We start from the raw sequence: 23,714 nt of genomic DNA on the forward strand, positions 1-23,714 counted from the left end.
CAAAGAGCGAGGAGCCGGCGGCGGGGCCGGGCCGGGCCCCGCTCCCCCCGGGGCGAGGGGCCGGGCCGGGCCGGGCCGTGCCCCGCCGGTGTCTCCGCTTCACCCCCGGAGCCGCCGGTGACGTCTGGCACACGTGCGCCGAGGCCGCGGCTGTGACTGGGAGCCGGGGCGGGCGGGGAGGGGGACGCCGCTTCCTCCTCCTCCTCCTCCTCCTCCTCCTCCTCCTCCTCCTCCTCCCTCTGGCCTGGGACAGCCCGACCGCCGGCCGGCCGCCCCCGGCCCCCGCCGCTCTCGGAGATGCCCCTGCAGCAGGTCAGTGACTCCTGGGGTGGCGGCGCGCACCGACAGCACCCCCCGTCCCCAAAATCCCCCCCCCCCAAATTTCCGCCCGCCCCCCCCAAATAATTCCCCCCCCCCCCCCCCGTGGGGTTTTCTTTGTCCTCGCTGTTTTCGGGTGCGCGCTTGGCCCTCGTGGGCTCCGCCGAGTTGGAGAGCGGGGGAGGGCGCGGGGCATCCCCGCCGGGCGGGGGGTGGGCGCCGGCGGCGGGGGATCGGTGAGCTGCCGCCCGCCTCCGCCCCGGCGCGGCCCTGCCCGGGCAGACGGGGTTTTACCACCCCCCCCCCCCCCCCCCCCCCCCAGTCGGTGATGGTCCAGGTATCAGATGCTGCTGTAATTCTGAGGGACTTTTGCAAGAGCTTGGGAGCAGCGTTTGCGCCTTCGTGCAGCTGGGAGACGGTGGGGATGGCAGGAGCTGCCTTCCGTGTGGGTTTTTGCAGGTGTTGGTTGCCGAAGTAGTGATGGAAGTTTCAAGGCTTGTCAAATCCCATCTAAAGCTTTTTTTTTTTTTTTTTTTTTTAAATAAGTATCTTTGCTGTAAAAGATACTTGGTTTTTCAGAGCTCCTGGTCTTCAGCGCATCCTAAAGGTATGGGCGTCAAGCAGGCTGGTTCAAGCTGCTTTGTAAATATTTCTGTCCTAGGTTTGATCTGTCAAAGGTTTGATTCCTAGAAGGTGGTGTTAAGCGAATACAAAAAGGAGTATATATAACAGGATGATTCTGGGAGAATAATTGTACAGGCTTTTTCGGCTTTCTGGGAGGGATGTTGGCGTCATAGGGGACTCCTAAAATTTCTTCTTAATGGGTGCTACAAGACCATTAAATATGAATTTAGTGCATTTTTTTTTGGTATAGCATTCACCTCTCTAATGGGAGAAACTCCTGGCCATAAGAGTCTAGGAGGGCTTCTTTCCCTCTTAAAGGTTTGGAAGCAGGAAGGCAATTTTGGGCTCTGCCTGCAAAAAAAGTCCCCATGCAAGTTGTAAGTGGGCTTGTTGTATACCCTCAGCCCCCGTGTTTACTTTGGGGAGCGATGTGGGATGGAGGAGGAAGAGAGTGGTCAGGCCGGCGGTATCTACAGGCTGGGGCTGGCACCCTCCCAGGGCGATAAGCCATCCATGGCAGACGCCGGGAAAGGGGCTGCCCGTCCCGCTCTGCCCTGACAGCCGCGCTCACGTGAGTGCCCCTCTCGGAGCCGCGCTGGTTTGCTGCAGATCCGTCTTTTGGGAAGTAAGGCTGAAGCCTCCCAGTGCTCTGCCTTGTCTTTCTGCTCCGCAAACCGCTTGGCGGGGAGACGATCCAGCCCTTTCGCAGTTTTCCGGCTCCCACCTAGTTTTCCCCAAAACTCACAGAGGATTTTCTGGGACTGGGAGGCGAGGGTATTTTCCTGGTTGGCTCCTAGCTGAGCTGTTTTGAGAAACTGATACCAGAGACTGGTGAGAGGAGCGAGAAAACGCTGGGTAGTTGAGGCAGCGAGCTCAGGCGAGCAGCACCAATATAAATTTAGCGCTTGATTAGTTGAGTTGCAAGCAGTGCATGGAGACCGAGACCCTCAGCTGAAAACAAGGCCCTGCTATGCAAAAGACTGTAGGGATAAGTCTAAAATTTGGCCAGCACACCTGCGCTGGTTAGGGTTATGAAAATACTCTATCTTTGCAGATGTAACTGCCCTGGCAACCCACCCATCACTTCCAAATATAAACTGGTACGACTGGAAAAGAGTCAGTACAGCAGTGTAGTTTAGGCTGTTCAGGGAGGTGTTTGACTATACCAGCAATGAAAAAGTTTCTTTTGCCCAAGTAAGCCGCTTCCCCCCTGGGAATTCATTACTTTATCTATGGTTGTGTAAGCGTTAACCGTGCTGGAAAAGCCTTGAAAGGTGGCCTAGTCCACAACAACAGGCAGCTTCAGCCTCGGAGAGATGAGAGTTTGCACACTCCTCCATCTCCCAAGCAGGTGTCTCGATACTGTCCAAAACCTGTTCCTTGCGCTGTCGCTGCCTGTTGCGGTGGCTCCTGCGGCCGAGGGTTGCTAACTGGGCCTTTGTACCCTGGTGAGCCCAGGCTCTGGGAGGCTGTGACCCAGGCTGCCCGCCCTTTCAACTTGAGGAGCTTTTTCACGATTCCTGTGGAGTTAATAGAAAGTGTTACCAGGCAGATCTGAACCCCTGCCATGGCTTAAACACAAGCGGTAATGAAGAATTAACCCTTGCAAAGCAACCATCAGCTTGCGCTCCTGGGGAAAGCCTGAGCCTCCGGAGACGGGGTCAGTGCTGCTGCACAGGGCTGGCGGTCCTGCATCCTCCGCTGCCCTCCTGCGCCCTGCTGGGGCCTGCTGCCGCTGGCTTCCCAGGATGGAAAATTAACCTTGACCAAAATAAATAAATAAAGGGCTTTCTGCTGGGCAGGCAGGTTGAACCAGCTAATGGAAGGTCTGGTAAGTGCTAGGGACCACCAAGGGAAGGCAGTGGCCAGGGAGAGGGCACAGGGGTGGTGACGCCCTGTCGTTTTGGTGGCAGCAAGCTTGCGAATCGACTCGGCTCCTCATGAAAATGTGGGAGAAATTAATGCTCGGGGAGGTACCCCAAAAGCATTCTCGCTGGTGTTGGCTTCTCGCTTGGTGTGAGAAAGTCACTACCATTTGCAAATCCCGGTACTTAAAAATGGGGCTGCTATAAAAGCAAGCTGCTCAAAATGTTTCTAATTCAAATAGTGGAGAATTTCTTACTGTCTTTGGGTTATAAAGATAAGCCTTTAAGAAGAGGGCCATTTTCTTAGCCATGAGAAAATGCTTAAATGGAGACACCACCCACATGTTAAGTCCTTTTTAAAAGGGGCTAAATCCTCTTAACAAGAATATCTTTAGAGAACTCCTGTGGCCTTTAGATGACATGAGCTGTGGAGAGGCTGGTTCGGCATACTTCAGAAGGGGGCGGGAGGATTTACATTTCCAAACTGAATACTTAGCACCTCTCTCATTTTTCTGGTAGTTTAGAAAGTACCTCGTCCTCCCTCCTTCTCAGCAAGTCACAGCTGGAAGGGGAGAAAAATGGGGTAAGGCACAGTCTTTCTTCTAGGTGTTAGGTAAAGGAGCAGGCCAAATAGGACATAAATGCTGAACAAGGATTTAAGGTATGGGAGAGAAAGCTGTAAGTTGCATAAAAGAAGTGGGTAGTTAATTAGTAGCTTTTCTTTATTTTGCAGGAATAAAGTTTTGTCTGTGTAGAAGACATAGGTGTTTTCATATTCAGAGCTGTTTTCATATTTCTTTGCCTGATAGCTTGTGTTAATAGGAATGAATGCTAGCATGTGTCCGGGGCCTTTGCTTTTTGAATAGCATTTAAGGGAGTTTCTTTGGTTTAAATCCATCTCCTCCAGCGACGGACTGCTTCTGAGCCCAAGGAGGTACCACATGGTCCTTTGGCACAGCTGTCTGAGGAGAGTTCAAAGAGGCGTAAATCCTGATTGCCCTAACTGTGCCAACAAGCATCTAGTGGAAAGCAGGCATCCTAATAAAAATGTACAGCAACAGCCTGTAGCTTGCTGGTGGTGGCTTTGCTGTCCTCACACAGAGTCCAGCTATGCTGGTGTGGCTGCGTCTGCACCAGAACTACCGAAGCACGGTAGGTTTCTTTCTCCACGATGATAAGGGCTTCTGGCAGGTTTCCATGAGCAGCTGAGCCACTCAAAGGCTTTATTGCTGCTGGAAGGAGAAGGCTTGCTTCTCCCTCACCGTCTCCTCTGTAGCACCTGCTTCACCCTACCCCTGGCCTGGCAGTGCTCTTCCCCGCACCTCTGTGCCTGGGGAGCATCCAGCTGTGCTGGTGAGTTGGTTTTCTGCTGCTTTAACAAGGTAAAAGAGCTGGGTCTGATGAGCAATTAGGTCTGGCATGTGGCAGGTATTGAGTGTAGGTGGCCCAAGATGGGATGAGTGAGATGAAGGAAGGAGACAGGAGTTTTCCCATGCAGTGGTGTTGAGGTGTTAAATTGGCTCACCGAGCCTCAGTTTTCAGAAGTTGGTCTTGCTGTTCTTACCGTGCAGGTGTCTTCCTCGTGCCACCAGCCTGCTTGCCAAAGGCTGGATATGGGTCACTTTAGGGCCAGTTTATTCTTCTGTAGAGGCTGCTTCAACTGATGGAGCAATTAAAGGCATTTTCTTTCCCCTCACTTTATCCCAGGTACGTTGGTGCTGCTCTGTTAACTTTTACAGCGTGCTCATTTGTGAGTATGTGCGAGCATTTAAAAAAAAAAAAATATCTTTAAGCTTAGGAACCGCTGTGTTTTGCAAGATGAAAGGTTCTCCTCCTGCTTCTCTGACTATGACTGGCAAACGTTTGAGGAAGGAACATGAGAAGAGGGCTTGCACAGGACAGCCCTTCTGCTGGCTGTGAGGGAGCACTTCCTTGGTCAGGGGTTGCACCGAGTTCTGTAGCTACCAATGGCCTGTGATTTTTGTCTAATCCCCGTTTGAATCTAGCTGTAGTTCTGACCTTATGTAGCAACAAGTTCTATCTATGATTTAGTTATCTTGTATGGAAGAAAAAATAATTTTATTTCTGCCTTTTTTTTTTTCTTTTTGAACTTGCTGTCTATCGTGTCATTGGGTGATCCTAGATATTGCGGTAGGGGAAAATGATTTCCTCATATGTTTCTCAACACAGTTTATGATACATTATCTTCTGTCCTCAGTTGTCTTCTCCAAGCTGAAGAATGATAGACCATTTAATTTCTCTAATGAAAGCGATTAATGTTAAAATAGAAGTGTCCTTTTATAAAAGAATCACGTGATTCTTGAGAACAAACGTGTGTTAGTTGTGAGGTTTTACTCGCCAAGCTTTTGGGGATTGGTGGCTTCAAAAGATGTTTTGAAGGCATGGTGGGCCTACTTTGCAGGCCTGGCAGGAGCCAGAGACCCTTTCAGAGCCAGCTTGTTTCACGAGGTCTGAACCTGGCCCCGGGTGGGAAACAGAGGTGCGGAGAAGAGGGGCCAAGTGTGCCCGACTACTGTGGGAACGGCTCGTTGCAAAAAGGAAAATGAAGTAGCACCGTTCCTCTCTGGAGCCCCTGTCCCGTGCAGGGCCTGTAGGTCTGGTGTGGCTGTGGGAGGGGAATTCAGCCCACCCCTCCCGTCCAGGGGAATTGGGTGGGAAACGAAGATGTGAGCTTTTCTTAGTACCCTCAAGTATGACACCTTTCAAACCTTCAGGCTTTGCTTCTGAAGGTGTGTGCTGGGCTGATGGCCGTGGCTCTGGTGGCAGGGTTGGTCCTGGTGCTGGTGTGGAGGGGTGGGAGGGTGGCTCAGGCTTTAATCCTGGCGTGCGGAGGAGTTGCCCGCTAAGGATGGGTTGGAGGCGGTGACTTTAGTTTAGATGGGCTTCTTGCACCCGTGGTGGTAACATAGATCCAGCCATGCCCAGAGCGAGGCTTCGGCAGATGGAAAGCTCTTGGTGTAACTAAACCTCTGGGTTTTGCAGTATCTGCAAATAATCTCATTTACAGCTGGCAGCACTGAGTGTGTATATATGGTGGCAACTCTCCTCCTTACAAATGACTAAGTTGGACTTCAGGCTTTTGTTTTGGCTGGCGGAGTTAATCACTCCCTGCATTATTTTTCGAGAGCAGAATGGTGTTTGCTGCTGCGGGGGGAAGAAAGCCCCTTCACGTGTCCGGGGCGGTGGTGTGCTGCCGGTGCCTCCAGGACGGGGCTGCTGCAGCGCTTGAGGTGCTGCTGCTGAAGTATTTGGACTCGGTTTCAATTCCAGTTCTGTCTTCTTCTGTTTGAAGACAGACTTGGCAAAATTGCCCAATTTATCACATCTTTAAAAGGGAACTATTTCACTTCTGTTTTCCTCAAGTGAGTTGGTCCAAAACCACACTTGGAAGTGCTATGCCTGGCATGGGTGTCTCCTGAAGTACTATGCTGTCTGCTTGGATGGTGCTGCTATTTGCTGGATCTCGTGGCATTTGTGGAGTTCTAAATGGCTTGTGGGCTCACCGTAAGCTGTGGTAAATATTTCCGTCTGCAAGCCCTGTAAAGGGAGAAGACAAGAGTTTGACTAGATGTTGATGAAGCTGGCGCATACTGAAAATGGCCTCTGCTATGTGGTAGGAGCATTCCGCTCCGTGCATTGTAGCCTTCCTTTTGTACATATATGAATACATCGCAAATGTGTTGGTAGCTGTTGGCAAACTGAACTTGCCTAAGGTTAATGGCATGTGTTGTGTCTCTCCTGTCCTACTTACAAATGTGAAGAGTTGTTGCCCTGTTATAGTGTGGAAACGAACACGCTGGCCCTGTCACCACTGCACGTGCCTGGCCTCCAGCTTTCGGGCTTTTGTGCCCAGGGCCTTTTGCCTAGGACTAAGCTACGAAGGAAAGGTGGAGCACTGAAGATCACCTTTTCAGAATCAGGTGGCATCTTTTCTGTGACTGCGCTGAGTGATGTGGGCAAGTATGGCTTTTGTTTATTCCTACCTCTAGAAGTAAAACCAGTACCCTGTTTTGTCACTTCGTTTAAGTAGGAGACTTAATTTTATTATCGGCATCTATTTTCAAGATTTCATCCAACATGTATGTGGCTCCAACTAGGCCCAGAAGTGGCCACTGCCTAAGGCTGATGGCATTTTCAGGTGCCCTGCTTCAAGGGTCTAGGACCCGCTTTTTAGGAAGATATTTGGTGCTTCCTGTGATGTTCAGTTGCCGTATTGCGGACATCGGGTCCTTGGTATCTCGAGCTTTATATGAAAAAGCCACTGTTAAAAGCAGAGGCTGCTATTATTTTGGCTTTCATTTCTGTATCTTTCTGACGGGATTTTAGAGTCTCATCACGTAGAAATTGCAAGCCGCTAGCCGTTTTGCAAAGATCTGTGAAAAGTCATAGAAAACACGTAAACAATTAATTTTGGTAAAAATAAATTGTATTGGGAAACTGGATAACAAGAGGTGTTTGCTTAGCCTTGGCTGCTTCAGCTCCATCATTCCTGCTCCGAGTTGTGGTATGTATGTGTTGGTTAATGTATGCATGGATTCTAGCAGTAGTTTTCATTAATGAACTTCTTGAAAGACTTTCTCCTCTTTACAATGCTATTCTGGTTTTGGTTTTTTTTTTTTTTGATTGTTGTACAGCTGTTGGTTCAAAGGTTGTTGCATATTGCATAACTTACTGCTAGAAAGCGGGGCGGGGGAAGAAACTCATTGGCAAACTTCCTTCCTTGTTAATTAAGGTGACATTAAAAGTCTCTGGTTTAGGACTCCATGGTGGCTGTCACCATGCAGTGCAAGAGTCGAATTCCTATATACTTTGTCAGGCTTATCGATCCACTGTCCTAGTTCTCTCTAAATATGACTTTCTCTTAATTTTGGTTCTACCCGTTAGTTACAAAATCTTACTAAAATTGGAGTGCAGTAACAGATACAATTTTTTTTCTGCAAGCCACTGAATCCGTGCTGTAGGATTTCATGGTTTTTACACATTTTAAAGTACAGATGTAATTTTAGAGTGAAACACTTCTCTGTAGAGCGGGTGTACTATGCTCTCTATGGAACTTAGCTTTCAAATTTGCTTTGCATGTTGTTCAGAAACAAACTGGCATGTAGACTTGCTTGCATCCCTCCTACCTAGACTCCCGTTTAAGCGGTGTCATCTGGCAAATTTCAGGTCTGGAAGTAAAAAGCTAACCTCTTGGCCTGCCATTTATATTGGTACGGTCCATTTATGTTGACAGTAGGCTTCTGGCTTTTTGGTTGCTACCACAGTGTAAGTAGATAAGTATGTAAAAAATATAAAATGATGTGCAGGGAGGATCTCGCGTGGAATGGCAGTTCCTGTGTATCAGGTTATCTACGGTGTACTAGAAAATACATTCTTCAAGGATCAGGTCTGAAGGGTTTGCTGCGTTCTCTGACTGCTTCTGTAATGGAAACTGGGCTTTCCTTCACCCTCTGCTTGGGCTTTTTTAACATCTGCTGGTTGTAAGGTCATTTTTCCAACCAGAGAGGCTAGAAATGGAATTCTATGGAATTATAATGTCTTGAGTGATGCTAGTAACCTGATAGTGCCTTCAGTACTTGTTTTCTTGTGCTGCTAACTCTGGAATTAAATGGCAATTACCATGTATATATGCTGGTGTTATTTTGCCTTGCCAGCATCGTGTTTTTAGACAGCGTTGCTCCCGCACATTGACAGTCAGTTTTTTGTCCCCGTACAGTAAGCTAGTTCACACTTTGTCTAATGTCTTTGCGTAGTGGGAATTGATGTTGGTTACAGCTCTGACAGAAGGCTTTTGTGTGGCAATATCTGAAAGCTGTCTTGTTGGAGCTTTTATCAAGGCTATTGCAATGAGGCCATTATCCCCGCTCGTGGCGAACATAGATATTCGCAGAAATTTTTATAATACTGCTTAGTAAGTGGCATGCTGGTAAAGAGCGACAATGCTGGAGCGGTACAGAAATAATACCCGGGGTGGCAGCCGTGCCGCGGCGGGGCGTTATCTGTCCTTGCAGACCGGGGACAGGGTGGGAAGGGAACCCCGCGTGGGGCAGACGGAGGGTGGTGATCAGGGCTATCGCAAGCACGAATAATCCTGGCCGTCGGCTCAGCAGAATAAAGTTTTACTTTTCATGGTAAGACTTTTATCGAGTGGCTCCAATAACCCAGATCCAAATTGCTGTATAATAGTTCTGCACCTTGTTCTTTTTTCTTTTTTTTTTTTTTTTTTTTGACTGCGCGGTATCTGTAGCCTAAAACCGTCTCTTGGGAGTTATGTAAAACTGCGAGTTGGGTGAGAGGAAGCTGAAACTTCACAACTCTGCTGTAGTACTCTTTTTAAGCACAAACCTCTTGAGCCGGTAGAAAAGACAGCTTACTGCTTGAGGTGGGGGCAGGGAGGGCTTTAAAAATTATAATAGCATTTTCACTGGCTGCTTTGTCTTGACAGTGGGTATTTCACTGGGTTTATTCTTTTTTTTCCCCTCAGGAACTGGGGGTTAGAAAAAGCTCTTTTTGTAAAAGACAGTGTCCTGAAAGCATAAGCAAGTTTCTCATTTTCTTTCTCTGGTTCTTAATCATAAGAGCTGCCTTGATGATTTTTCCCACCTCAAATTAGCAGTTTATTTATAACATGCTAATGTTCTGCATGCCCGTCGGTATTACTGCTCTGTCGTGCTGAGCTGAGAATTGTTCTCTGGAAAACTGACACCGCGAAGATGACATAAATGAACATGGGAAATCGCATATGATAGTCAGAGAAAAATTCAGGTGGCTTTTGGTATGACTTTTGTTCATACTTCTTTCTGTAAAATCATTTCAGTTTCCTTTCTGATTTCAATTGCTAGTCACATTTTTGTTGCTTGTTTTTATTTGTTACTTTAAAAAAAAAAAAAAAAGCAGACCACTGCCTTTTGGCATTCTTGCTACCCTGTCATTCCTGTTGGCAAACTTCTCTGTGATCGTCTAATGCGCGTTGCCACCAGCTGCCGCCTTGGATTGCAGGTAGGGGAGTGAGGAGCTTCAGGGGGTGTTTCCACCTTCTCAGGGCCCTTGCAACAGCCGCTTCACCCCCGAGAGCCTGCAGGGCCCCTGCAGGAAGGCTCTTCCAGATCCCGAGGTCAGCAGTATCCCTCCCAGTGGTCCTCTGCTCCAGCTGCTCTACAGAAAGGCCGGGGAGCATTCGAAGTCCAGACTGTGCAAAACAGGGTGTCTTGTGCACGGAGAAGGAAATGGCAAAATATAAATGCATCCCATGAGTCGCTGCACTTGGAGCAGTGTGCTTTGTAGGTGTTTAGGAGAAAGATGGTAAAGAAAGGTGCAAGATCATCTGGAGACCTCCAACATTGTTTGCCTGCGACCCATTCTCTAAAGACACTGTTGCAGGCCTTGGGGCACTGAAGTCCTTCCCTTTTCTCGGCTTGGTAATATCATGCTTTTGCTGAACGTGTGGGAAGTGAATGCAACAGTAGTGAACAGGTTGCATGCCGTTGGCTAGATGTTAAGCTGAGGTACAGCCTTCTGTGGACAGAAATAAGGTAATACTTATAAAGGTTTTTTTGTGGGTTTTTTTGGGGGGAGGGGGGACGACGGACAGAAACCCACTTTGCTGTGAAGGGGAATGTGTAGGGAATTCCAGAGACTGATATATTTAATTAAAAAAATTAAAAAAAAAAAAAAAAAGAAAAGCAAGCTTGTAGGCAGGCAAATTCCCCTTATTCAGAGAAAGCCATATGTTCAGGATACTATCCTTAGTGTGATTTATTTGCTTCAGAATTAGGAAAGAGGGTTGCTAGGAAAAGTAAGATGCATTCAATTCTTTCACCCTCTTAAAGAATTTTATAAGGGTGACTACAATCTCCCTCCTTTCTCCTTCTTTCCCAGTCGTGGAGAATAATCAATTTAGCAGTAAGTCAGAGCAAGCAAAAATGTGATTGTTCTCATCTGCAATGCAGAGACTAAGATGGACTCTTTAAGGCTGGAATCAGGTATTTCTGCCTCAAAATGAATCGGGAATTATTGAATCATTCCATGTTTAGTAAGAACAGATCTGAATTTCGGCCTTTTTGTTTTCCCCTTCTGATTTGCCTAGTTTTTATTTTCTTGACTCCCCTTTGGCTCTTTCAATGGCCTCAGTGCCATTTTGAACACATTTCCCTGCTTCCTCCAAGGGGGGGAAGCAGCACCAGCTGTACCAGGCGGGCATTTTATCTGTTGCCTGTACTTCATGTGGAGTGGAGAAATGTGGCTTTCCAAGCCATTTCAAGAGCTCGGTTGCCTCAGCATGTGAAAGCAGCCCCCAAACTCTGCTCAACTGGCAACAGAGAAGGGAGGAATCTTGTTAAGACCTTGCAGGGAGAAAACTTTAGGCATCTGTGAGATGCTATAGTGTATCTAGCTAAAAATATCAGATACTTTGGCTTGCCTATTGACTTGTTTGATGGTGATGCCCCACTGAAATGAAAAAAGCCAACAGATCTGGAACAGTTTTAGATTTCTTGGACTTCACATAATAGTGCAATGACACAAGAGAGGTGACATAAAGATCCCAGCAAACGTACTTGCCCACCAGGGCAGCACTGGCTCTTTCAATGGTCGTGCAAGTGTGGCATGCCTAGAAGATTAGGGACAGCCTGCCTGCCAGCAGCTGGAATGGTCCTGGAAGGGTTGCTTTCCTCCTGGAAAGCCGCTGCCAGATACTTCGCCTAGCTCAGCCCCAGGCCCTTTGGTTAATGTTGTGCAAATCATACAAAAATGTATCATTCCTTCTGCTGCAAAGTAATGCTGGACACTTTCTGCGATTATTTCACCTCTCCCTGAAAGCCAGAGACGATGCTTTTTGTCGTCTCTGTTACTCTGCCTTGTGTTTGAGTGCCCTTCCATGACTGCGTGGGCTGTGAGGCCTGACCCCCAGCATGCAGCAGGTACAGGGATGTTCCCAGCTAGAACCTTGAATTAAGAGTATCTTGAATTAAGAGTGCGGGAAGGTACACAGTCTGCTCTTCTCTGAGGAAAAATGTGGAATGTAACTTAGTAGGTGTATTAGTCTGAACTGAGGTAGGCATGCAGGCCAGGACTGATGTGGCAGCACACTTGCATGGAGGAGATCTCTATGCACATGCCGCTACAGCTCCACCTGTTCGTGCATCTGCACCCCACACATGCAAGACTGGAATTTTTTGGATAGTAACATTGATCAGAGCCATGACTAGTTGCGTCCTTGTTCTTGTGAGTGCATAGAGTGGAGAAACTTCAGCTTTCACTTAGCTTCCTATCGCTTTCAGAGGTGGAGTTGAAACTGAATTTCTTAGGTCTACTTTGACTACCATCACAGGGCTGTGGTATCCCGATACGATTTTTCTCTTCAGAAAAATGGTCCAAAAATCAGTATGCTTCACTGTCCGTTTTGCAATGAGCTGATCCTTTTCTCAAGACAAACTTAGGAGCTTCTCTTCTTGTGAGGAGCCACGTTTACCAGCAGATGTTTGGAATACCTGTGACTTTGTGGAGTTTGTGGCTTCTTCAGACTTGCTTTCTGAGAGCCTCTGAGGGGACAAGTTGCTAGACCTGCTACTGGATCAGCCAGCTGCATCTAGCATCTTGGCTACGGCTGAGATTGGACTATTGATCTTGGTGATGTGAGCTTCAAATTGCAAAAGAACTGATGAAGGCTTTTGATTACACAGACAGAAAGACGGGACATTATGCATATACAGCCTTGGGGCTTGTGGGGGCTGAGCAGGAGCCCTTCTCAGGAGCAGTGCAATGAGGTGTGCGCTGGGGATCCCGAGGAGCTGGGCTTCTGCTTCTCCGGTTTAACTAGCTGCTTGCATCTCCCCTAGCACGGTGAAATCGCTCAGTCCCTTCACTAAGTGTTTTTATCCAGACTACCAACTTCAACAGAGTGATTTTTTTTTTTAAATTTTTTTTAAGTTCAGTATTAAGATGTTTAAGAAGACAAGCCAGCGAGGTGATTCAGGTGAGAACCTTTTAGAGTTGCAATATGGAATTTTTTCACCTTAACGAGCGAAGGCGGTGGTTTGAGCATACGCCAATATGCCTTTCCAGAGCTGTGATACGGCTGAACCACAGTGGAAATCTGGAACCGTAACGACACTGCTTATAGGAAGTTTGACTCCCTGCATTTAACCACAAATGTGGGCAATCTTAGGAGAGGCAATAACAGAGAGGAAGAAAGGTGGTAGTATTTGATTAGCTCTGTTCTCCCTGTTTTCTGCAGTCAGTCTGATGGATGCAGCTCCAGCTGTGAGAGCAGAGTGATAATATTGCTGACTGATGCTTCCAGTTTCTTCCTTCTTATACTCTGAAGATACTCTTCTGGGATAGATAGAACAAGACTTGCTTTCAGCATATTAAATTCAATAGTCACGTGCTATTATTAAACAGTTGTGCCACTTAGTAAACTATTCGCTATAACCAAAGACAATAACATATAGAAGAGGATTAAATACCATGTGAAGATGGTCACTAGCCTCACACAGGGACTCAAGCGCTAAGTAATCCAGTCGTGACAGGTATCTGCAGTGGGTGAGTGAGGGACAAAGGTCTTCCCGTTGCTCCTCACCATTGTGCCCCAGAGCAATGCGTTCGCTCCATTCAGTTCAGCAGCACGGGAATGGCTGTTTGTCTTGGAAACTAAACTATCCTCCTGCTTCCTATCTGCATGTTCTCGGAAATGAAATGTAATCCTCTCGTAGTCAGGGTAACCTTAATTGCCTGCTGGGGTAGGAAGGAAAAGATGAATTGGGGATCGGGTCTGTGCTACTAGGAGCGCTTCCCATGACGGAGGGGATTTCCTGGAACCATCCTGGGGCACACTTTGGGGATGCGGTTTCACAGTCAGCTTAAGGCGATCCAAGTCGGTGCCACCACGAACGGGGTCATGCTGCCCTCCCTCCCCGCTCACGCGCTCCCACCGCCTCCCCGCGTCGGCGCCCCGGCTCATACGGCCCTGCGCTTGGCCAGACTGGGGACCCGCTCCAGCTGAAAGCTAACACTGGGTGAGCGATTAGTTTTCAGCCCAGCGAGCTCCCTGGCCTGGCTGGCAGCGTGGCTGGGGTGGAGGTGGCTGGCGGGGGCTGCCCCTTGGCAGCGGGGTGCAGAGGTGCACCCTCGGCTGCAAATGCCGGCACGCGCCCTCCGGCCATGCGCTCTTGCCACGCGTGGGATGCCGCGCTTGGTGCGGCAGCGGACCCGGAGCCTTGCTCTGTGCGCGACCTTAGCATCTCCTAGAAGCTGGTGGAGTTGTGCGTAACGAAATCCTAACAGATGGCTCTGTAAAGAAATAGGCAGCTTTTGTGCTGTTACTTACTGCTTAGGTTACCGAGCGCGTGCAGCTGCCAGTGCCTTGCTGGCAGCGCCCAAGGGCTGAAGGGAACTTGTGCCCTCTCCCCATCTCTGGCTTTCAGCTTTCAAAGGCTTGGGGGCAGTTTAGGGGTTTTGTGAGCACATGGAGGAGAAAACATGGCTGAAAACATTCCCAATTCGCAGAGTTGCTTAACCTGCGAATCTGCGTTTTCTCTGTGCTGTGATTGTACCGTGCCTCGTACGCTCGGCTTCCAGTCCCTGACCAAGGCTCCCAGGCTACATGTAATTTAATTACAGCCTGATGGCTGGCATTGAAGTAGGTGAAGATATAAACGTAATTTGTGCCTAGAAGTTATGTATGTAGAGTGAGAGTGTAACACTGGAGGCCTTCTCAGAAATCCTCGCTATCGGAAAATACCTCCTGAAGAATGACTGGCTGTGCTGCTTTGACAGGTACAGTTGCTCTTAGCAGGGATTTAACATGACTGATTTTTAACAGATAAAAGTAAAGGCGTCGTGGTCTTGCATGAGAGGTCACAGAATCCCTGGAGACAGCAATTGGGATGGCTTTTACTGCCAATAGCCACAGGTGAGGGGCTTATTTTGCATGGATTATGAATGTGGGAAGGCTCCTGGAGCTCCTGGTCAGATGAGTGGTAGTGAACGCTAGTCATATGGAAAGTACATCGAGAAAGGCTGAGTTTCATGACTGCACTCATAGCAAAGCCTCCTTTCTGCCCCTCAATGGAGGGGTGAAGCCAGCCTGCGTGGCGGCGAGAGCACCCAGAGCCCTGCTTGTTCCATGCCGCTACAGAATTCGGCTCTTGTGGTCAAAATACACCAGTGAATTTCAGCTTCAGCTTAAAAGGAGGTGTATCATTGTGGTTGTAAGGAAACCTCCACACACAAACTCAACTAGTGTGGTAGTAACTAATTAACTCTGGAGACTGCCTGTAACTAACAGGGCTACAAAATAAGAGTTATCACTTTAATCTGTTGCCTAATTTTGAACATAACTATTTTGTTATTGATTACTTCAGCAAAAAACTTCAGATGTGTTTATCTCGCAATCTTTCCTCACATTGCCCGCTGCCAGAAGCCTCAGCTCTCCCCATGGCAGCTGCCAAAATTTCCGTCTTTCTCCCAATACTTTCTTTAGCACCATTGTGCATTGAAACATCTGCAGGATAGTAAAATGTGAAAGCTGCGTGGCATTCTTATTTATTTTGGAGTTCAGTTTTTTACACAAGGAACACTGTAACTCTGCCATATTTACTTTCTTGTAAATACATTTTATTGAATTAAATAGCCAAAGTGGACACGAAATTTCCAGTTTGCTGTGGAAAGCGTAGGGCCGCGCTGCAGAACTTGTTCCAAGTTAGTGCAGAGCGTGTGAGGGCTTCTTGCCAGCGCAAAGCGTGGGAGGGAAGTCGGGAGTAAGAAGAGTCTCACTGCTATCATCAACAGGCGCCTGTTGAAAGGGTAGAAGTTATGGGTGTCAAGGCAAGACGACAGGTTTTTGGGTTTTTTGAGTTTTATACTTCCAAGACAAACCAATGACTGGCAAAGCAGGTTTCTTCCAAGACTGTCTTTCAAGTGCTTTTGCTTCACCTTGGGTAAGAACCTGCAACCTCAGATAGTGAAATGTAGTTGAGTTTTCTTGGGTAATCTTGGCTTTACAGTTTGATATAGTTTGGAATTAGGGTTGGGAAAAAAATTAGTGTAGAAAAGGAGGATTTTTTCGGGGAGAATCTACCACACTTCAGGTTTTTTAGTAATCTAGGAAGCCTACAGGCTGGTGGGGGCTTCCCATGGCTGCCCTGAGTTGTCTTACCCTTCCTCCTGCTGCTAAGAGAATATGGCTGTCCTTCTTCCTGTCCACATACTGTTGAGAAAGGCCATCGTACACAGGCTATTTTTGATCCTATTCCTTTCCCTAATTATATGTAGCTTTTATAAATCTGTCTGGAGGGAAAGATCCTGTGTACTTTGAAAGGGCTCATTTGATCTAAATTTAAGGATGTCTCATGTCCAGTTGTGAAACTTGCTATTTTAGTTTGCCCTACCTACAGCTTTTACTAAAACAAGAGGAAAAGGATGAAAAGAAGAGGAGAGACTGAGAAGTGTGCGTGTGAGAGGAGGGAATGATGACTCATAAATGGGACTGCATTTGAAAATGAAAAGGATCGAGGTGTACCAATCATAAGAGAGAAAGTTATGGTTTTTGTGAAGAAGGCACGATTAAATCATATGGTCATTCATCTTCTGAACAGATTACAGTATATTTGTGGAGGAATCCATGAGCCTGAATTGAGTAGATAATTCTGAAGAGAGAAGAAATCTATTTAAAGAAAGGAATTTTTAGTGCAGCCTTTAATAGGTGATATTTTAGTGCTAGATTCCACTGGAATACTTCTCCAGGCTTCTGGAAAATCCCATTTAGCTGTCCTTTGCCTACAGGATGGTTCTAATAACTGCATGGTTATACAGCAAGGCAGGTAGCAGAAAGAGAAAGAGGGGGAAGGCAGCAGTGCGAGAAGCCAAATGGGCTTTCTCTGAACTTTAGGCTGTAATGAATAGAAATTAAAGCTCATGAATAGACACCTGAGTTTCTGCTTTCGTCCTAGGTGTTGTCTCTTTTACCTCTCTGCTAATGTTCTGCTCTTCCAGTCTTGTTCTGGCATCCATAAAACTTTCCTAAAAGTTGGGATGTCCAACAGTCTTGAAATAACTCTGTAGAGTTTAAGTAGCGTGCAATTAAGAGGATGGGGTTCTCCTGTATACAGCACTGCAAAAAGCGCTTGTGGTGTTTCCTAAAATGTTTACCAGCAGTATCCAACAGCCAGCTCTTCCCACCTTCACCCTGCTTCTTTTCCTGCCTCCCCCCCCCCCCCCCCCCCAACTAAAAGATCACAAAGATGTAGCTGTCTGACATGTGCATGAGGCTGATAGAAAAGATGTTTAATTTTGTAAAGCACTTTGATTAAAAAAAAAAAGTAACTGTCAGTATGGCATTGGATTAAAAATTGGCTAAGTGACAGGAAAAGGATCCTTTTGATTGATTCCAGTGAGTATTTGCACTAATTCCAATACTATGGAGTGCTTTCATCATTGTCCCAGAAATAAACAAAAAAACCTGTTGCTGATAGTAATTGCTAGCAGAATAGTAAATGATAATGGAGCTCTCACAACTTGCTCTGTAGGCACATTCAAACACACTGCATGTTTAATACAGCCAAAGGCGAAGTTGTATGCCAGAGAACAGGGAATGCAAGCTATGCCTTATGAAAGAGGGCCTGTATCCTGGAAAGCAGCACTTCTCAGAAGTCTGTAGCGGACAAGCAACTGCACATCGGCTTCCAGCGCAATGCCGAGGAGCGATGGCACTGAGGCTTGCATCCTGGCGCGTACAAAAAAAAAGGAACAGGAGGGGGGATACTGCTGCCTCAGTGAACAGTTTTGATGCAGCTGATACTTAAAATAACATACACAATTCAGTGCTAGTGCTTGTGAAGGGAAAATGCTGAAAATGGAAAATGATGTTAAATAGGGCAGCAAAAATTATTTGGGGTCTGAAGGAAATGCCCTACAGTGCGACTTAAGCAATATTTTGCTTATGAAATTAGTATTAAGGGATGACTTGACTGATATACAAGATACAGAATCGGGAGGGGTGGTTGATACAGCTGACGGTTGTGCTGCCATCCAGGGGGACCTTGATGGGCTGGAGAAATGGGCTGACAGGAACCTCGTGAAGTTCAGCAAAGGGAAGTGCAAAGTCCTGCCCCTGGGGAGGAATAACTCCAGGCACCAGGACAGGCTGGGGCCAACCTGCTGGAAAGCAGCTCTGCAGAAAAAGCCCGGGGGGGGCTCCTGGTGGACATCGAGTTGACCACGAGCCAGCAACACATTCCTATGGCAAAGACCACCGATGACCTCTGGGCTGCATGAGGCATTGCGTTACCAGCAGGTCGAAGGAGATGATCCTTCCCCTCTGCTCAGCCCTGGTGAGACACGTCTGGCCTGTTGGGTCCAGTTCTGGGATTCCCAGTATGAGAGAGACATGGACATATTGGAGCAGATCCAATATGATGTGAAAGGCCACAAAGGTGATTGAGGCCTAGGAGCATCTGATATACAAGCACAGGCTGAGAGAGCTGGGACTGTTGAGCCTGCTGGAGAGAAGATGTATAAACACCTGATGGGAGGGAGTGAAGAAGGTGGAGCTGAGCTCTTCTCAGCGGTGGCCAGTGGCAGGACAAAAGGCAACGGGCACAAATTGAAATGCAAGAAATCCCATTTAAACATAAGATTTTACAGCGAGGATGATCAAATGCTGGAACAGGTTTCTTAGGTTGTGGAGTCTCTGTCGTTGGAGATACTAAAGACCCAACTGGGCACAGCCCTGAGCATCCTGCTCTAGTTGTGCTTGCTTTGAGAAGTGGGGGGGTGGACTAGATGATCTCCAGAGGTCCTTTCCCACCTCAGCCACTCTGTGAGATGATTCTGGTGTTAAAGGACTTCTTAAATTGTTGAACTTGAGCACATCAAGAACTTACTACTGAAAGTTGAAACAATGCAAACTCAAAGTGGAAATCAGACTTTTTTTTCTTTTAACTGAGGGGAAAATAATCATGAGTTGATACCTTCAAGTTTTGACAGAATGACTGTTTTGCTCTGTAATTTCTCTGCAGAGTTATGCTCTCAACAGCCTTGAGGTCAGCAAGTCCATCTGCCTGCTTTTTGGTGGGTGGGAGCAACCGTCTTTATGGTCCTTCCTGACAGGTGCTTGCTCGTTTAACTTTCTCATAACAGAGATTCTAAAATTGCAAGGCAATGTCTTCCTATCCTTGGCTACAAGATAGTTTAATGTTACTAATTGCGTAACAACTAGGGGAAATGTAGTGGTCTGTGATATGTAGGAGGTCATATTAGAAAGTCAGATTCTTTTCTTTGATCAAAGAGCGGGTTAGAGAGAAAAATGTGAATTTATTTAATTTTAAAATTTGAGAGTTAAAGGTAGTATTCATTTTTCTGGAGAAGCCATCTCAAGGGGAAGTTTAGGGAATAAATAGTAACAAAGACGAAGTGGAATGGACAGATTGTGTCTGGTGTGGGGCAATTTTGACATAGGGTCAAGTCCTTGCTTGACTTTATGGCCTGAGATGTTCTGCTTCACCAGAGCCAAAAGGGATACTTTTTCGAAATACACTTCATAATATGAGAAAGAACAGCAACTTTCTCTTCTTTTCCCCTTGAAATTTATTCTCTGTGATGACACATCTGTTTTGGATGTTGTCTTGTAAATTAGGCTATCACATCAGCTTTTTAGATTGCCCCGTGCATGGCATGACAGAATTTACCTAGATGTGAAAAAGAGAATTTAGTTTACCAAGGCTCATTCGCGTTTTTCATGAACTGTTGTTTGTCGTCTTGTCTTGTTCTCATTCCCTCTCTGTCACTGGGAATAAGTAAATCTTGCCATTTGAACCAAATAATTTATCTTCATTTTGCCAGCACTCCCAGGTTGTTCTGCTCCTTGGTGTGGCTGATGGAGTGATATGAAACACTGCCGACGTAGGATGTGCATCACAGCGAAAGCTCGGTGGATTAGTTGTTCTTTGTGACATTACACAGAATTTAAAACATTAAGAACTCGTCTGTCTTTGTGCCATTTCAACCACGTAAGCTGTCTGCTGCCAAACCGACCGGTGAAATAAGAGTATATGCAACAGCTGCCTACCTTGACGTGGGGAGGGAGGAAATCGTCGGTCCTTAGAGTTTAGCAACCCAGGCTAGGTGAAAATCAAGTTCAGTTTTTAGTCAAAGAAATGTGCTGTGAAGAAACCTTCTGATAGCAGTACCGGCTCCTGATCTAGGAGGAAGGGGGCTGTCAGCCACACGCAGGGTCTCTATGTCCCTGCTATCTGTGATTCTCTACCTCTCTCTCTCTTCTTACATGCTTTTGTCCGTTTCTGTGACTTCTACTGATCTGGAGCCTCCTTTCCGACTGCTTCTAGGAATAGTTGCTTTTGGATATGTAAACTGTGTTTCCTGTTTCTTGGGCACTTGTTATTTATTTTTGTTACTCTGAGGTCTGGTATGTGGAGAAGGTTATTGTGTTAAATTCTTCAAGGTTACTTAAGGATTATTTTATTTATCTGATACTAGTAATTTCATTTTCAAAACTGTAGCTAATTAACTTCTTGCGAATGATAAATCGGTCTCTCCATGCAAAGTCAGCACTATAGTTACCTGTAGGTGCAAATATAACTTCTCAGGGTTAATCTGTTGGGACAATGTTGGGACTTCCTTAAACTAAACTAAAAAAAAAAAAAAAAAAAAAACCCACGGTTTACATAACTACAGAACTATCCTGTATTACAGTAAATGCTTAGGACCCTATGTTATTTCTCATCGTCTGGCTCTGTAAGTGCCAATCATTGCATCTCATCTAGGTCTGGTTGTCTCCTGAAAGTTTTTTTTTTGTCAACTTTCACAGTGTCCTTTGGAATCTATATAATATTTTTATCACCCTAAATGGATTCAAAGTACATTTATGACTTTGGGAGAATCCAACTGTATGTTTTTATACTTGTGTGGAACTAGGTTAAGGAAGTACTTCAAAATAAAAGGTTTTTACTACTTTAGATCTGACTTCTCATAGCTAATTACATTAATTGAACAAGTAGTTAGATGTAAGAACCACCACGCCTCAGGCAGCGAATTAAAAATATGGAGTCAAGATCGGTGTTGACTTTTTTTAAGAAAGGATTCTCCTCCTTTGGGAGCATGAATACCCAACACTAACATTCATGTGCGCCCGAGTATTTAAAACTTACTGCCTTCTAGTTTGTAGCTCTGTGCTGTAGTTTCTGAAGTGTTTGTGTATGGATTCTCTGTGTTGTTAATTTTTGAAAGAATGTACAAGTTAGCTGGTTCCCTGTGAATCACTTGTCAGTACGTAAAGTGATGCAGTCCCTTGGCACTGCGCTGGTATAACTCAGTATGGGCATTTTGCGTGGAGTGCAGGAAGGTTTGGGGTGCCAGGATGGGAAATCTCAAACCGCAGACCTGTGCAGACAAGAAAACTTGCACTCCAGAAACTTCATTGGTGTCATTCCACAGATGCCGTCCTTTCTTGTAGGTGTCCTGTATCCAAGGAAAACAAAGCTCGAGATGCTGTGGCTTCGGCTGGCAGTTTAGTGAGCAAACTTGGTGATGCAAGCCCAATCTTGCATCATGACAGTGCACCTACACTGAGATAGCGAGTGCTCCTCCTCCTCCTCCTCCTCCCTTTTCACTTTGTAGGTATCAAATCTTATTAATTCCATCTTCCTAGAGAGTTTTATGACTGTATTCTACATGTTCTGTAAGTAAGGAGTAACTCTCCTCCCAATTCCTATGCGATATATATGCCCAGTATACTACTACTTTGGTTTTTAACCTCTGTATCTGATACTTTATGGCATTTACTGGAATTTCCTCCAAGGAAGTTCATCCTATCCTATTCTCCAGCTCCCTTAATGTCCTTCCTCCCCCCTCCCAGAGCTCGTTTGTTTAGTAGACAGTTTGGCAGACAACTGACAGTGTTTGAAAGTTTTTCTTTTTTAAGTAGCTGTGCTAATTTCTACACGTAGAATGGAAGCCACTCAGTGGAACTAATCCAATCGCAATCTTATTTTGGAGTTAATGACTTTTAAAAGAGTACTTTTAAAAATAGTCCTTAAATACAAAAGACAAAATAATCTCTAGGATATATTTTAAGACTGACTGCTTTGTGATGGTTTTTCTTTGGGACCAACCTTAAAATGATATGGAAGATTTATTTCCCTCGGTCCAGTTCAGTTTTAGCCTCACCGGTCAGGAGGCTGAAAGTCTCCTGAAGGGCTGAAACATTGCAAGCAGCTCTGCCGCCACGTGAAGAGGTGGTACCCTCTTGCACGCCGTGTGAATTTAAGCTATCGCTTTTCTTATTTGGCTTACTTTGATCGCGATGGGTAACGTTAAAAGTGGACCTGTGTCGGTGTAATTGTTACATGTATAAGCAATACAAAGCAATTACACCAAGAAGTCTCTTACGCAGCCGGTCTGTCGTCACGTCCTGCCCCCCCGCCCTCTTGCCATCAGTTTGAAAGTTCAGTGTCAGGCCCGTTTTATGACAGTCTTGTTTTCTTTAAAGGATGTCTGTGGTGAGAAATTACTGCTGTGAACTGCAGCTGAAAACCCCTGAGCTCTGCTCTGACGGCGGCAGCCTTGCTGAAGTGGTATCTTTGGGAACAGGGGTAGGCGAACGGCCGGTAGCTTTGACATCAGTTTGTAGGACCAGGCTGGCGTTAAAGCTTGCTGGTGGCAGGGCTAGCCTTGCCACCATGGCCCTGGCCACGCTCGCTGGGGAGGGAAGCTCTCCTGCTGCACCCAGCCACCCTACAAACCTGCAGTCAGGCTTCCCCCCGAGATGCGGGTTGGTCTGTTTGTGCTTCTGCGGGCGAGTCTCGGCTGTCGGTCAGCGTGTGGCCTGGAAGGTTTGTCTCCGGAGCTCCCAGCTTGCCCGGGCGGGTGCCGCTCAGCCTCCCGCGGCCGCTGGGCTGAGGGAGCAGCTGTTAGATGGCGCCATTTTCAGGCCTGCTCAGGCACCTGGGTGCTCCTCACCTTGGGCAGTTCAGCAGTTGAGATGAAAACTGGGTGCAGTTTCCTGAAAATAGCTTTTCGTATTTCAACATGAAGTGGTAACTGGAGCCTTCAAGCTTAGTACAGTGCAAAGCCATTGCTTCCAGTAAGAAGTAATTGTTTCGTATTTGGTGGAAAAAGTTGCAATAGTAAGATCTCAGATGATTCATTTCCTATGCAGCATAGGTGTAATTCTGTTGGTTTGAGGCCTGAAACGTGGTTTATGCTTTGGTTTATTTCTTGCACAACCGTTGTAATGTCCTTCCCCTTCTAGCGCAAAGAAAATACGAAGTACTGCACCAGCGTAGGAGAACAAGATAAGCTGCACATTTTAGCAGTGGCTACTAGACTGACCGCAAGCCTGACGGGGCGTAGGCTGATCCCATGGCATCCGAGTAGATCAGATGAGTAGATGAGCAGAAAATGGGTTGTCTGCTTACCTCTGTGCCCGAGTTACATTGGCGGTGGCGGCTCTGGGATATTCTGACCTTCTGGCAGCTCAGCTCTCCACAAGATATCAGGATAAAAGTCAAAGGGAACTGGTACCTTGAGATGTTAATCCTCGTTCAGAAAAAATGACCTGCTGTAGGTCTAGGAAGAAACCACAATTTTTCATTGCTACATTTCGCTACTTTCTTGGTTAAGTTCAGGTCACTGTGTTCCGCTTAAAAGCGGTTGAAAATGTTCTTCTGTTCAGACAGGCCGGGGCTGAGGGAAGTGTGAACTGCCACAGGCAGGGCATCGGCGCAGAGTGCTGCGAGCGCGGGAGCGAGCTCTCCGCGCTCTAACTGCTGAGCGTATCCGAAAGCTAATGTATTCCTCTCGGTGGGTGTTAAAAATGGCATTGTGTGATGTTCTGCAGTAATGACTGGGAGGCAGTCATGACACTTGCGT

General features: G+C 46.6%; 1 protein-coding gene across 3 annotated transcripts in view; it reads left to right on the plus strand.

Moving 5' to 3' along the window:
• E2F3 (E2F transcription factor 3) overlaps positions 1 to 23,714 on the plus strand; it is a gene marked incomplete at its 5' end in the record, with an annotated part of 43,216 nt that overhangs the window by 621 nt on the left and 18,881 nt on the right. The window contains one exon of one of the 3 annotated variants that reach the window (XM_082309063.1): positions 262 to 312. The exons of 1 other annotated variant lie outside the window; for it this stretch is intronic. In XM_082309063.1, the coding sequence (XP_082165189.1) occupies positions 298 to 312 (15 nt within the window). Of the gene's footprint in view, positions 1 to 261; positions 313 to 8,885; positions 8,960 to 23,714 lie in introns of those variants that run through there. One more of the 3 variants, XM_082309064.1, reaches the window with a different exon arrangement.

The sequence above is a fragment of the Platalea leucorodia genome (genome assembly GCF_965183815.1).
Source record: "Platalea leucorodia genome assembly, chromosome: 1".
NCBI lineage: Eukaryota > Metazoa > Chordata > Aves > Pelecaniformes > Threskiornithidae > Platalea > Platalea leucorodia.